This window comes from Catharus ustulatus, chromosome 2 (genome assembly GCF_009819885.2).
Source record: "Catharus ustulatus isolate bCatUst1 chromosome 2, bCatUst1.pri.v2, whole genome shotgun sequence".
NCBI lineage: Eukaryota > Metazoa > Chordata > Aves > Passeriformes > Turdidae > Catharus > Catharus ustulatus.
The window spans coordinates 80,792,779-80,807,672 of record NC_046222.1 but is presented as its reverse complement, the minus strand read 5'-3'; the positions used below and the strand labels follow the sequence as shown (position 1 = coordinate 80,807,672).

Below are 14,894 nucleotides of genomic sequence, written 5' to 3'. Positions count from 1 at the left end.
AAACAGATCTAGTGATGGAATTGCCCTTTCCAAAATGTAACAGACTGTGTTGCTTAAAAGTTTTATTCTTTGGAGACTTTATTCTCCAGCAGTACATGTCATTGCACTGAGCATAATCTACTCTGTTGTAAAATTAATGGCTTCCTTTATTCTTTCTTTCTGGTTGTAAAACGAATGCCTTACTTTCTTCTGCTGGCTAGTGTTTCTTCACTGTCTCTGGAGAACATCTTCAAACCTTGATTATCTTTGTTCTGATCAGAGGAACAACCTGGAGACTGTTTAGGCTTTCTTACAGGAGGACCACATATCTTATTCACCTAAAAGGAAAAGAAGCCACAAGAAGGAAAGAACACATGTAAGCAACAATTTTGTTACGTATTTCTCAATTCAGTTTCACTACATTTTAACAAGAAAGAAAGACTAAGCTATGAAAAGCATAATTAATTATCATACTGTGTAATACATAATGAATGAAGCAAATAATTAGTAATTTTATAGCAGAAAAAACAGTAAAAACATTCCTTTTTAAGGGATACCAAGTGTATAGGAAAGTCACCATGTATTTTACTGACTGTGGCTTTTTTTTTCTGATAAGGAAGTGTATTTTCATGTAGACAGCGTCAGTAGCCTCAGAGAATATGATGTGTTGTGAACAGCAGCATATTTCCATTTTTTCTGTAACGCATCCCAACCACATTTTTAATATACATTGAACTTTGTGTCTTCTTTCAGGATTGATGAATTATTATGGCATGTTCAGCCCAGTTACACAAAAGAAATAGTGGACAGTTAGCATGGTTGAAACTTGCATTACAACACTGAAAGACGTTAAGGTAATGACCCGAGATGTAAGTTTAATGATATTGGACCACAAATGTTGAAAATATCAAGGAATTTTATGTCTGGCTTTCTGATCTAGATGTCAAGAGATAAAAAATCATATGAAGTCCCATTTTCTTCTTTGTAAAGTGTGATACTGAGCATTTTATATGACATCACATTATATTATCATAGGACATCACATTCATAGCTCATTACTCTTCCCAGTCACTGAATAAAACTAATTAGGAATATATATATATTTATTAAGTAAGAGATAGTTATGCTCATAATCACATCTGACAAGACATATTAAGCAGACTGAACAGCATGCATTTGTGTAAACTAGCACTGGTGAAAAAGTAATACAGCATGTGATTTATGAAAACTTGGTAGCCAATAGGTAGCTAACTTTTAGAGAGAAAAAGGGAGAGAGGAGATCAGTGTGGCCTCTAAGGCAGGCATCCAATTTTGAAGCAGAAACATATTCAAAATGCTGCCATGTGAAGCCAGGAGAGTGTATATTACACAAGGATTATTGTTTCCTAGTTTCCTATTGCATTTTATATCCCCACATGTAAGAACAGAGACAGCAAATAAATCTCATTTTCAAGTTATCATCATGCATTAAAAAGAGAATTGCAAGTCTTACGGACCATCTTTCCAACTAAGAACTCCTTGAGAGCTAGTTAAGAAATACATTTAAAATTTAAAATAGAATAAACATATCTAATTTTAACGAGTTTGTTGTCATGCATGTTGTATGTCATGATAATGAAAGACTCATTGAACACACTTGCTTAGGCCAGTGAAAAGAAGAATCAGCATTACTGCTACATAAGAACTAGTGTTCACCTTATGATTTGAAATTGAAGGTAAAGTTGAAAGAGAGTGGTCCTTTTAGGCTGTGTCATGACTCAGGCAGCCAAGTTATAGTTCAGACCCCCTTCAAATGACATGCATGAATTTACCTGCAAGACAAGTATCTCTGGACATGTGACTAATGTCCTCTGAGGGATTACGCTTTGAACATCACTTGAGGTATTTATTTCACTGTTTCTTCTTAGAGTGTCTCTTTGGACAGCATCTTACTACATCCCTTCTTGTTCTCAAATTCATTTTCAAACGCCCCCTCACACTATTTCCCCCCATAACTTCTTCTTCAGCAGACATTAAATCATATTCCACCAGCTTAACTGGACAACCCATTTTCCCTCCTTGTAAATCTCTACACTTTTTCAATGCTTCATGCATCCTTATGCAAGTTCGCTTCCTCAGTGCGAGTCTCTGCAGCAGATTATCCCATCAGCCACTCTATGCCAATATAATGGAGATATACCAGAGAGACTAAAAGTTTCCATGATTTTACTTGTCTCACTTTTATCATATTATTTTATACTCACTGATATGACACAGGGAGCATTATGCTTATGATCAGTTTTCATGAAAAAGCAACTGATTCTTTGAGTTGCCTCAGTTCCAGCTTCCGATATACTCTTCAGCTACACTTTGTCTTACCAAAACTATGGGTCTAACAGAGAATGAGAGTCAGATCCAGATGTTTGGGAAGGAAGCTCTGTCTTATGACAGGCTTGGGTCAGGCGTGTAGGGTATTGTAGGCTTCAGGTGCTCTGCATATCTGAACAAGGCACCTTTGCTGTCCAGGCACTCGCAGAGCCTGGCTGCAGGGTGAGAGCCTGTGGGGAGAGGAGAAACGGTGGAGAGATGACTTGCTGGCTAATGCAGCCCCTCAGCAGAGGAGCACCTTCAGTAGGAAAACAAGAGAATCCACAGCTATCCATGTTTCTTGAATTTACAACAAAGTCTCATTGTATTTTGCTCTGACTAAAATGATCAAAAAAAGAAAATCAGTAATTTTTATAGTCATAATGCCTTAGAATATGGATGATGCTTGTTTTGTATGTGCTTTACATAAACAGTTGTTACGAAATACTGTCTTACAGCCTTTATTTGTTCCCTTTGAGTCAGTGTCTCAAATGCATTTGCAATAGTAGGAAATTTGCATTCATCGGTACTTGTAAATACAAACCTTAGTTTCAAATATAAAATCTTTCTTAAAAGCCAATTTTGGGTAAACTTTATATATAAAAATAATATTAAAAAGCAGTAATTTTCTGAAATGTCTTTTTAAGAACTGATTTTTTTCCTGTTGGAAAATTCTGAAAATTCTAATAAAAAGCACCACAGCACAGCACCACTGCCATTCTCACAAAGATATGTATGACAGTAATCAAACTGCTGAGAACTCAGTTCTGTTAATGAGAGCAGTAGCACAAAATTCGATCTTTAACAGTCACTTACTTATTCAGACGCAGTTTCTGAAGGATGAGCTTCTTCAGCACTTACAATGGTGATGTCAGCATCTCTGTTACCTTTCTCATATCTATGTTATTTAAACCTCTGGGACCACTGGATTTGTGTTGTGTTGATTCTTTTTCTGTGTTTTGCACACCATGCTCATATTGCTCACCCAGCTGGACCCAGTCTGGAGTTTTTTAACTGTTCAGTAGTGCCTGTCACTTTTATGTCATTAACTTTTATATGTGTGACAATTTTTTTTTGCCTCCCTCACTAGCCCACTCTTCATTATCACCTGGTTTCTGCACTAAACTCGAATATATGAAAATATCATGTTCTCTTGTCTTGCCTTCAGGTGCCTGTTCTGTCTGTGAGGTAAATAATTTATAACTCAAATAGGCCAGTATTTAATTTCCTAGTACAGGGCTGATAGTCTAAAAACCAGATAAATACAGCTTCCATAATAATGTCTGCTTTGTATTTATTTTTTTAAAGCATTCTTTATATCTACAGGAATAAGTACATGTGGTAAGAGTAACATCACCTAGTTGTATTTCTTGTGTTTTCTGAAGGATTACAACCATATCCATTAGCTATATTGTTTCTTAATTTTCAATCTTTGGACTGAAAAATTAACCTTCCAATTGAGAAAACACTCAGTGCATTTATTGCTATTCTTGAGAGACTGGAATCACAACTTTGAGAGAAAAGCAATGCTCTCACTACCCTACTGAACTAAGAAATTACCATTTTGCAGCAATATCTGATCAGAATGTATTCTATCTATCTTTCAGTTTCATTGAAATGGGATTTCTTCTGAATGTTTCCACAAAACGAGCATTTTCTTGGCTTCAAAAAGAAAAGAGTGGGTAAAATTACCCTCAAAGGGCATGAAAAATAGAAAAGTGAAACTAAAAAATCATCAGAAAAATAATTCAGTGAGACACCGTTCACTGAATTTCAGGAAGAATTAAACACTTCCACAAAATTTTAAAATAGGAAAGACTCAGCAACTTGCTAGGATTTTTTCATTCTTTTTTCCCCCATTTTTTAAAATGTTTTTAAACACCACACAATATTTAAGGTTGTAAAAAAAATCTCAGAAAATTATAAAAATCCTGATTTTCACAGTTCAGACAAATCTATTGTCATTACAGTTAACATGCTGCTATTACACACAATTTGCATGCCACAGTATGATGACTGAGTTAATTAAAAGCTCTTGTAATAACCACACAGTTAAATTGCAATTAGTGCCACACATGAACTTTATGGCAGTTTGATTTTCCTTGGTGAGATTCCTTAGAACGTCTACTTATGATTACTCACAGTTTGGAAAACTGGAGCATTATAAACCTTGTATTTAAACAGGATTGCACAATGATGGGATCATCATATCAATAATGGTCAGACACTGTCCTCTAAGTTCAGACACTCAGAATGAGGAATGTGTCACATTCTTTGTTTCAGTTTCGGTTTGAGCCTTTTGGTCTTTTTTCCCACTATACAAATGGGTCTTTCTGACCTCAGCATTTCTACTGAAATTATTTCACAACAAATGACTGAAGAAAAAAATGCACAGTCCTCTGATGCACTTCAAACTAGATTTACCAAGTCTCAGTAGACTCAAGTTTTAAATGCCTGCATGGACTATGGCCACATTGATGCCCTGCAGGTCTGTGAGACTTTATCAATCTAGTTAACACCTGACACATACTCCATTTGAAGGAAATCCTAGAGATATACACATATAAACTTCCAGTGCTTGCTAAAATTACAAGAAAAAACCAAAAAAAAAACCCCCAAAAAACAAACCACAAAAGAGTTTAAGGAACTCTTTAAATAAAGGGAAGGAAAATTTTCAGACTCCTGATTCTGATACCCAGCCAGATCTGAATAAAAGACCAAGAAGTTTTGCACCCAGAGAGGTGTCTTCTCTCCTGTTCCTCAATGCACAGCACAGTCTAAGTGACTAGCTATGTCATAATCTGATTTTATTTAATGCATGTTTTATTTAGTGATTAGTCGGTGGCCTTCAGTTCTAGCTGTCAGATCACAAAATTGCAACATTTCTTACAGTTAGATCCCCTCAAACACTTGTGAGTGAGACAGCTGAAATCTAATAACCCTAAAACAAAGCTGGAATTAAATATCAGGTTGGTTGTAAATACATTTGTTGCAAATAAAATTGTGGTTAATTTATTTTCCTTTCCAGAAATACACAAGGAATACTTCTTCAAGAAAAAGAAGGAAGATTATTGAGAAGTTGCCAGCATTTCCAGCATCAGATTACTAATCAAAAATACAAAATATTTTGATCAAGGAAAACAATGTATTAAACTGTTATGGTTTCCTCGGTTTGTTTTATTTCAGCTAAACCACGAGAGGGAGCATCAGTATTCCAGTATTCTCAAGCACTTCAGCAGACTTCTACTGGTTTTGGGAGTTTTGGTTTTTGGGTTTTTTGGTTGGTTTTTTTTTTTTTTTTCCTTGGAACAGTTGCTCATTTAAACTCTAACTTCTTTTTCAAAGAAAAATGCATTTTGATATATGAGAGGGTGCAAATGGCATGGGAGATTTAAGTATTCCCTATCGAGACAAAATCCAAGGTTTTGAAAACAAGGAGAGCAAGCATGAGGTAATAAATGTCTGCTTTTCCTTCAGAACAGGAAAAATATTCATATGCAATTGTGAGGATAGACTGATGGACTACCACCAGGAGTGCAACCCAGGAAAACCATGAAGAAATTCTGTATTATTTTCTTTGCTTTCTTTCCAAATTTTGTCTTCTTTATCTGTGACTACTTGACTACAACAATCTGTCTCAGAGAAATAAGAAGTTCTGGAGCTACAGTGGCAAATTATAAGATTCATACCTACGCTTAAGCATTAAACAGAATTTGCAGGAGTCCATGACAAGTGAAGAGGAAAACATTGTGAACAAAAGCCTAGAGAATCAGAGAGCAAAGATGACACTTAGAATAATGCCTGCTCAAATTACTAAACAATTCAGAATCCCCTGCATGACCAATCTTAAACAGACTTGCCAGCTAATGATATTTTAAAGGAAATTTTATTCAAAATTGAAATTGAAATTTCAAGTGATACACAAAAATGTGTAGCTATAATTTTTCAAGAGAGAGAGAGAGTTGGAAGTGATTTCAAGCTCAAAAAGGACAAATCCCATTTAAAGAAAAGTTGCAAAATGTAAGAGTTTGTCTAACACCCAACCAGGCGGTATTGTGGAAAAAATGTAAACTGCAGATGTACAGAATGCACACCCACCAGCAAGGCAGTAGTAGCCTCCTCAGGAAAACAAATGAAAGGATTACATTTTGGAAATAAAGAAAGTAATTTTCTGTGATACATAAATTGAAGTACAACTTGGAGATACTGAACTAATAATTCCACCTGGTCTGGCACTATGCAGCACCACTGCCATGGGGAAATGCCCCACCCTCGTAAGTATTCAAGGCCAGGTTGGATGGGACCTTGAACATCTGGTCTGGTGGACAGAGTCCCTGTCCATGACAGGAGGGTGGAACTAGATGATCTTTAAAGTCCTTTGCAATGCAAACCATTCTGTGAGTCTACGAAATCTTCAGTCAAGACCAAGGAAAGAGACAAAAATGCAAAGAGTTTGCAAACTAGCTTTTTGCAAAAGACTGTTCAAGCTGCTGGATTCTAGGAGTTACAGTCTCCAACTTTCACATGAATGAGACTCCTATCCTCCTTCTCCTTCTATATTTACCAAAATCAATAATCCTGTCCAAGTTCTTGAGAGTGTCCTCATATCTTATCTTATTATCTTATTATCATATCTTATTTCATTATCTCTGCTTTCCTTCATAATTTTGCATTTTGGGGGATTGCAAAACAAAATCTAAGAGCTCATTAAATATAAGCTACTTAATATACTTTTAATTTGTGTCTTCTGGTCTTTAATTACTAAAATTGTAAATGGTTTTAATTTTGCTGCTCCATTCATGAGGGACTAACACTCAGCAAGTCTGGGAGTAAAAATAGCTTCTCCTCCTGAATGGAGCTGGGAAGGAAGGAAATGGTTTTTTGTTTTGATTTTTTTTTTTTTTTTTTCACTTTAAATGACTTAATGTCAGGGGAAATCCGAATGTTCTCAGCCAAGTGACCCTGTAGCCAGAACACAGCACTGCCAGTTCAAACTCTTCAAAGGCAGTTCAACAAAAACTGCTTCTTATGAGAGGCTGCCAGCTCTCCCGATCCAAGTCTGCTTCAGTGGATGCCAAGGTGTTTCATTTATGTTCAGTGAAAACACTCTGCGGTTCTCCTCCGAAAAGAAATTATATAAAACCGGCAGTAGCCCTTTCCAAAGATCAGCTGCTTGTGTGTAGTTTGACTGATTTATTTATGCTTTCTTGTGGTTCAAATATATTTTATTACTCATTTCTGCGTGCCCAGCAAATACAGTTCTGACACAGAGGGCTAACATTGTGCTGTTTTGTATGACACAGGCAGAACTGTTCTTTAAATCTAGGTCTAAGACTATCCAAGGTAACCTGTGTAAACCAAAAGAAATTCAGTAGATCTGTGTCTGTGTGAATGAAAGCAGAATTGGGGCTCTATAACCTTTATCAGGCACATAACTCATGTAATACAAAAAACATATTTCAATTTACAATATATAAAGAAATAGTGAAAGCAAACCAAGCTGGCTCCATCAGTATATCTGCACAATGTGTTTACACTTTATTGAAGGCTGAAATTTATGTTCCAAAATTGTGAATAGCACAGCAGTTTTGTTAGCAAAATTCTGCAAAAAAAGCATCAAATTAATAAAATCATGTCCATTTAAATTACCAGTCATAATTCATTATTTCATTTAGCATCAGACACTGCCAATAACTCTATAACTGGAGGGTCACCTTTTCATAATAAGAATCAAAAAATATGAGAAAAAAAGGAGAGAAAAAACCACTATCTAGTTAGTATTTCAGAGAACCTATGTGTTTCTTCCCCATTCCAAACTGCAGCTTACAAAATCAATGTTTCTGCCTCCTGTATCTGTATATTAAGTGTTTCAGTGCCTCCTCACTCTCTTCTTTTAACCTCGGAAAATCAGTTTTCTTTGATGATCTTCTGCAAACTACAAGACATGTATGTTATTCATACATCCTCATATCATTTCAGGGACCAAATCAGTCCAAAAAGTTCATTTGCTTCACAATCTCTGGATTTGCCCTTAAAAAAGCTTTTCATTACAAAGGGTTGGTAGTGATTTAAAGGCCAACTGAGATACCAGAAGTCTGCTCAGCTCAGTACCTCTCTCTTTGTGAAGTCATTGCTTCACAATGAAAAACAAAGAGAGGAGAAAAAACACAGCTTACAGAAAGGATTGTTAGTGTTCTTCCTTACACTTGTTCATGCCTACTACCCAGTTTTGGGGAAGGAGTGAAAAGTCTCCTTCCTTTTCCTTTTGCAAACATGAAGAAACAGATTGCAGTATTTTAAGTCTCTTAGAGAATGTTCCTCACCTTAGTCCAAGTGGCCAGTAGGCACATTGAGACAAACCCGTCATTGTGCCAAAGCAGAGTTAGGCATCTCTCGTATCACCTGAACCCAGACCATGATGGCAGCCCAGACTGCTTCCTCCACGTTTTTCAGACCTCTGAGTCCCCATGCAGTCAATGGAAAGAGAAAAGCCATTTCAGATCTGTGCATTTTGCCCAAATTTTGCCTAATCTTCTGTTATTAAAAAATATATACATTAAAGAGGGAAGATATATTAAAGATCCTACACTTTACTGACATAACAGATCTCAATCTTAAAAAAGAAATGCAGCAAAATTGAACCATTTAACATAAGTTTCAAGTAAGTTCAAATTGTGAAGCAGGTTCATTCAAAACACATTAAATAAGAACGCATAATGCATGTAATGATATATTCCTACATGAGCTACTTGGCAGTCTAGATTGAACAGATCTCATGTAAACCTGCACTACTCAGCACTGCCTGCCAGAGCCATGTGTGTGTTAATAACTGAGGTGGGCTGGACTTGGCTAAGAGCCAAAGAGCCACCCAGCTGCTCTCTCTCTCACCCTCCTCTACAGAATAGGGGGAGAGAAGGAAGAAGAAAAACTTGGGGTAGAGAATAAGACAAGGAGATCACTCACCAATTAATGTCATGGCCAAAACAGCCTCAGCTAGGGGAAGACTAATTAATATATTGAAAATTAAAAAGGAGATTATGACGGTGGGAAACAAAGTTCAGACTAGAAACACCTTCTTCCTTATCTCCTCCATCTCAAGATAAATCTCGTTCCTTCATTTCCAGCTCTCGTGCTGCCTCTCAATCCCCCAGTACTGCAGGGAGCTCAGGGACTGTGCATTACTGTCAGTCCACAACACTTTGCCAGTGCTGTTGCCCATACAAGTAACTCCACTGTGGGAGAGACGGGGAGGAATCTGGGCAATTTGGCAAATGAATTTTAAAAAAGCACTTTTCAGAAAAGTGTGAGACATGAACTTGACACTGGATTTGAAAGTCTTCTTACCAAAGGTGAGAAATATTTCCTCTGTCATTTCCATAAAAACAAAGAAAATTGGAAAAGAAGAAGAAGAATAGAGAAGTGGTACCATAATTGAAAGTGGCACCAAAAGGTGACATACTATATATTTAAATTCTGAGAAGATGAGGAACATAGAAACTGATTTTGTTCAGACAGTCATGGTTTCATGTTCTGCTATTATCTTTAAAAAGTTCTTGATGGAAATAAGTGTTTGCCACACATCTCCCAGTGTATCATAAAACTTAAAAAAAAAAGAGAAACAGGATATTATCCAGTGTATGTCCAGCAGTGTGTACATATTTTGTCCTTCCAATTTGCATTTCAGTACAATGTCTGGATATATTGAAGGAGCATTTTTCCATAATGTGTGCATAACTGTGCATGTATTATTGCCTCTGCCAATATTCTGTGCATGATTTCAAGCCCTACTTCTACACATTAGAAAAAAGTAGAAAAATTACATTGTAAAAGGACACCAATAATCCAGCATCATTAGGCATACTATTCCAACACACAAAATGCGCTTAGATGTGATTACCACGATTTTTATGTTAAATGTTGTAGCAGGTATATTCTTGTTATTGGATAAACACTGATTTCAATCACCAAAAAAAAAAAAAAAAAAAACACCAGCATAGGTACTTGTACTAATATACAGTGTATGGTATAAATGCCAGAAATAAGGGTAATACTTCATGCAAGTTACTGAAATATATAGAAAGGATGGATCAAACAAAAATGATGAGAAGAGCTGTCCAATTGCTAAGTATGTTTAGGTAGGAATAAAGCCTAGTATTTGATGGAAACAACTTTTCATTACTTAGAAACAAACCTCAAACCTTATTTGGTGATTTCCACCTTGTTTTCAAAGTTCTCCATTTTCTTTTCTGATGGACAAAACCCCGCTTAACTTCAGAAGAAAACTTTTTGACAGACGCAAGGAGCTTTTCCATGATGAAACAATGGGGAAATGAAATACAACACTAGAAGTAACTGAACTTGATGGAGGTCACGACTGCAATAGACTTATTTATTTACATTAAAAAAATGACAGATGTATAAAAAATACACCATACTGTATCATACAAGCAGTACAGTTTTTCCCAGCTATGGCAGGATGCATATCTGAATGGAGAGAAAGAGAAGATGATGATCTTCAACTGTGCGTTAGTTGAAGGAGGAATCTTCTTTTCGAACACAATTGTATTAGACTTCAAATCCAATTACTGTTCAGCAGTTTTCACGAAGCAGTTTCTATTGATCTTGTGAAGTAATTTAAATTCATCAATGTATCAAGTAATTTAAATTCAGCAAAGTTATGATGGCACAATCATATGACAAAAGCTTTAGTCAGAATTCCAAAATTTTATTCCAAAATCTACTTTGCTGAAAATGATAGGGGTTTGGGGGCTTTTTTTCATCTTTTTTCTTAAAGTATGAAAGAATTTAATGGCAAGTGGTTCACTTGGGGGTTGTCTTTAACAAACCGGTAATGAGAACACACACTTGCTGAAAGTTAGAGGAGTACAAGACTGAGCCCAGATAGATAGTTTGGTGACAGGAACAATATAAATACAGTAATTTCACGAATACAAGCCGCACTGTTTTGACCAAAATTTTGCTCCCATACCGTGAAAGTGGCTAATATTCAGGTGCGGCCAATATGTGAATAATTTTCTGACATTTTCAACCCTGGGAGTGCAAACCAAGTCAGTGCAAACTGCAAAGTCGAGCACTCGCCAGTAAAACGCAGCATTTACGCGGTTGTTACAAACTGGTTACTTTGTTGCGCAGCGGGTGGAGCTGCTATGTGTAGGCAGCACAGGGGGTGGGGAAGGCGGGGCAGCTCCCTCCTGCTGGCACCGAGGCTCGGGGAAAGCAGGGACAGCTCTCTCCTGCTTGGCCCCGTGGCTCGGGGGAAGGAGGGGCTCTCTCCTTCTTAGCTCTGCAGCTCGGGGGAAGCAGGGGCTCTCTCCTGCTTAGCCCTGCAGCTCGGGGGAAGCAGGGGCTCTCTCCTGCTTAGCCTTGCAGCTCAGGGGGAAGGCAGGGCAGCTCTCTCCTGCTTAGCCCTGCAGCTTGGGGGAAGCAGGGGCTCTCTCCTGCTTGGCCCCGTTGCTCGGGGGGCTCCCGTCCCCGCGTGCCGCCGCTGTAGGAGCAGGTAGGCTACATCCCCGGCTCCCATGGCCGCCGCAGGTGCCGGCGGGCTCTGTGCCCCCCCTGCCACCGAGCGGCAGCGCCGAGCTGGGCCACCCAGCCCCATCGGCAGCCCCGAGTCCTCACAGCCCAAGCCCAGCCAGTAAACCCCGCCCTGCCACGTTTCTGTTACTAATTGGCAACTTTGTTGCACACGGGTCCTCACTGCGAATGACAGAGCGGCTTATACTTGGGTGCGGTTTATTTATGGACAAAAAACAAAATGTTTGCCAACACCCGGCCATGCGGCTTATACTCAGTGCGGCTTGTATTCATGAATTTACTGTAATTTTCCCACAGTGTCAAATTTAGGTAGTACCTGTGCAATCTCTAAACCAAAGCTAATTTTCCCTCCATAGCTTATCACCAATACCTCCACTTCTCTTGAGAACAAAAGTACTACTGTCGATAATACTCGGTTACCACTTCCTTTGAGAACCTCCAGGCTATCACTCCATTAGTCTCAAGTTTTATCATCCCATTGTGAGGAATTTTATCCTTAAAATACCCATCATGCTTAGAGACTAAGGAGGAATTCATTCTTCTCCTTTGACCAAAGATCTGTGAAATAAATAGAAAGTGCATACAGGCTTGTGAAGATTTGTTTTAGCAACATGCCTTCATGGTAATGTTCACCAGCCATGAGATGACGCCAGTGCCCACATGATGCACTAGAAGAACACCATAAAAACAGGATATGTTCCTCCCTTGTCCATGTTGCTTGTATGCAGGTCCTATCCCACTGCAGCTACTGAGTAAAAGACAGCTGGTTCCTCAGTAAAAATACACCATTTCACAGAATCAGACTTCTTTAGGAGGGATTTTCTGAGGTTGTATATCCAACATCCCTATTCAATCAGGGTCAGATATAGCTGATTGTCAAGTTCATATCAAGTTTGGTTTTGAATATTTCCAAAGATGGAAACTCCAAAACCTCTCTGGACAACCCATTACATGCAATTTCATGGGTTTTGATTTCTGCCCATTGCCAGTCAGTGAGCAAGGTTGACAATAGCTTGGCTTTTTCCTCTTCAGCGGCTCATACCATGTATTTATACACTTTGATAAGATTTCCCTTGAACCTCTTCTTCTCCAGGTTCAGCAGCCCCATCTCTCTCAGTCTCTCCACATATATGGAAGATGCTCCAGTCTCATATTTATCTTTGTGGCTGGACTCACTTCAGTCACTCCATAACTTTCTCATGCTGGGTAGCCCAGAACTGGACAGAGCACTTCAGATGTGGTCTCAGCGGTGCTGAGAAGGGATGGATCACCTCCCTCAAACTGCTGGCATCACCTTTTCTAATGAAACCCAGGCAGCTGTTGGTCTTTTTTACTGTGCAGGTGCATTTCTCATGTTCAACTTGGTGTCCTCTAGGAGCCTTATACCCTTTCTTCCAAAGCTGCTTCCTGGTCAGTCAGCCTCCAGCAGCTGTTGATGCATGGGGTTATGCCTTCCCAGGTACAAGACTTTTCATTTCCCTTTGTTGAACTTAATCAGATTTGCCTCAGGTCAATTCTTTAGCCTGACAAGGTTCCTCTGAATGACACAAGCATGTGGTGTATCAGCTGCTCCTCTCAGTTTTGTACTGTCTTGCAAACTTGCTGAGGGTAAACTGTTCCATCACCCTGTCTATAAATGAAGACATTAAAGAGTATCTGCCCCAGTATCAGCTCCTGGGGGTCAGACTTGCCTCCAGCTGTACTTTGTGCTACTGATGACAACCTTTGGGCCTAGCTACCCACCAATTTTTCAGTCTTCCTCACTATGCATTTCGACAGTTTATATTTAAAGATGTTGTAGGAAACAGTCTCAAAGGCTTTGGTAAAGTTGAGGTAGATATCATCCATTGCTCTACCCATATCCTATCAATCTGGCTGTCCTATTAGGGGTGTCAAGTAGGTCAACCATTACACCCAGTCAACTTCTTCTCCATTTGTTTGGAATATAGTTTCCAGGATTAGCTACTCCATCACCTTTACAGGGATGGAGGTAAAGGCTGACTGACTTGTATTTTCCTGTATCTTCCTTCTTACTCTCTTTGAAGACATTACTTTATTATCACAGCAATTCTGGTTGTTTATAGCTAGTTAATTCCAGCAAAAATAACCAGGAAGAAAAATAAAGCTCTAAATAAAGTCTATAAAATTCTTCTTTCTCTTAGCATTCTATGCTACAAGAAAGACCTTGCTTTCTTTCCAGTATTAGACAGCTGATTAAAAAATAACAAAAGTCCCTCTTAATAGAATATAATTATGCCAAATTTTTAGAAGACATACAATGTAGATATTGTTGCAGGATTAGACTGAGATAAAAGGACTTGAGAGATTCCACAATTTTTATATTTTTGTTGTCTCCAACTGTTTGGAAATCTCTTAGAACACAGTGCTTTTGAAAATCCCATTCTGAATTTTTGCACGGTTATATTACATATAAAAGTACATACCAAAATTTTACCAAACCTGTAGCACAAATTCCTAACTTTCAAAATAAGGAAATGCCAGAATCTGTGTGATTTTTTTCTTTTTTTTTAATGTTGTGTTTCTTATTCTCACATTTTTATATGCATATGTATTTTTCAGTATCATGATCGCATACTTCATTTTCCTTCAGATCCCAAAATCATCAGTGCTCAGAATAGACAATGAACAACTAATCAATATTCTTTTTCATCTCTTTTATTCAATATTAAACTCAGACACCATTGATCTTTTGGGAATCAAGAACAAAACTCGTATGCAAAGTTTGCAGGGAAGATTTAACTATAAAGCTATTGCTTTTTATGTTCTTTTTCTCTTCTGTCAGAGTTGGGATTGAATGCATGAGAGATGGAATTTCGTGTTTGGACTCAGTTGTTTGTTACTTCTTATCTAGTGCTACAGTACTTCTAGTTAAGAAGCTAAAAATGGCAAAATGGCGATGTATCTTGCTCGTTACAAGGTATTTTAAGGCTAAACAGTCCAATTAAAAAACTAACACCTAACTTATTTTTACTTTTGACCCAATGACCAAACAC

The 14,894-nt window shown here is 37.9% G+C and overlaps 1 protein-coding gene across 8 annotated transcripts in view; it reads right to left on the bottom strand.

The window, feature by feature from the left end:
• Positions 1–14,894, bottom strand: part of GPC5 (glypican 5) — a 620,023-nt gene that overhangs the window by 501,953 nt on the left and 103,176 nt on the right. For all 8 annotated transcript variants that reach the window (XR_004417012.1, XM_033051489.1, XM_033051492.1 and 5 more), the window contains exon 4: positions 184–317. Coding sequence is in view for 7 of the 8 variants with exons in the window: in XM_033051489.1 (XP_032907380.1) it covers positions 184–317 (134 nt within the window). In the remaining variant the exon portion in view is untranslated. The remainder of the gene's footprint in view (positions 1–183; positions 318–14,894) is intronic.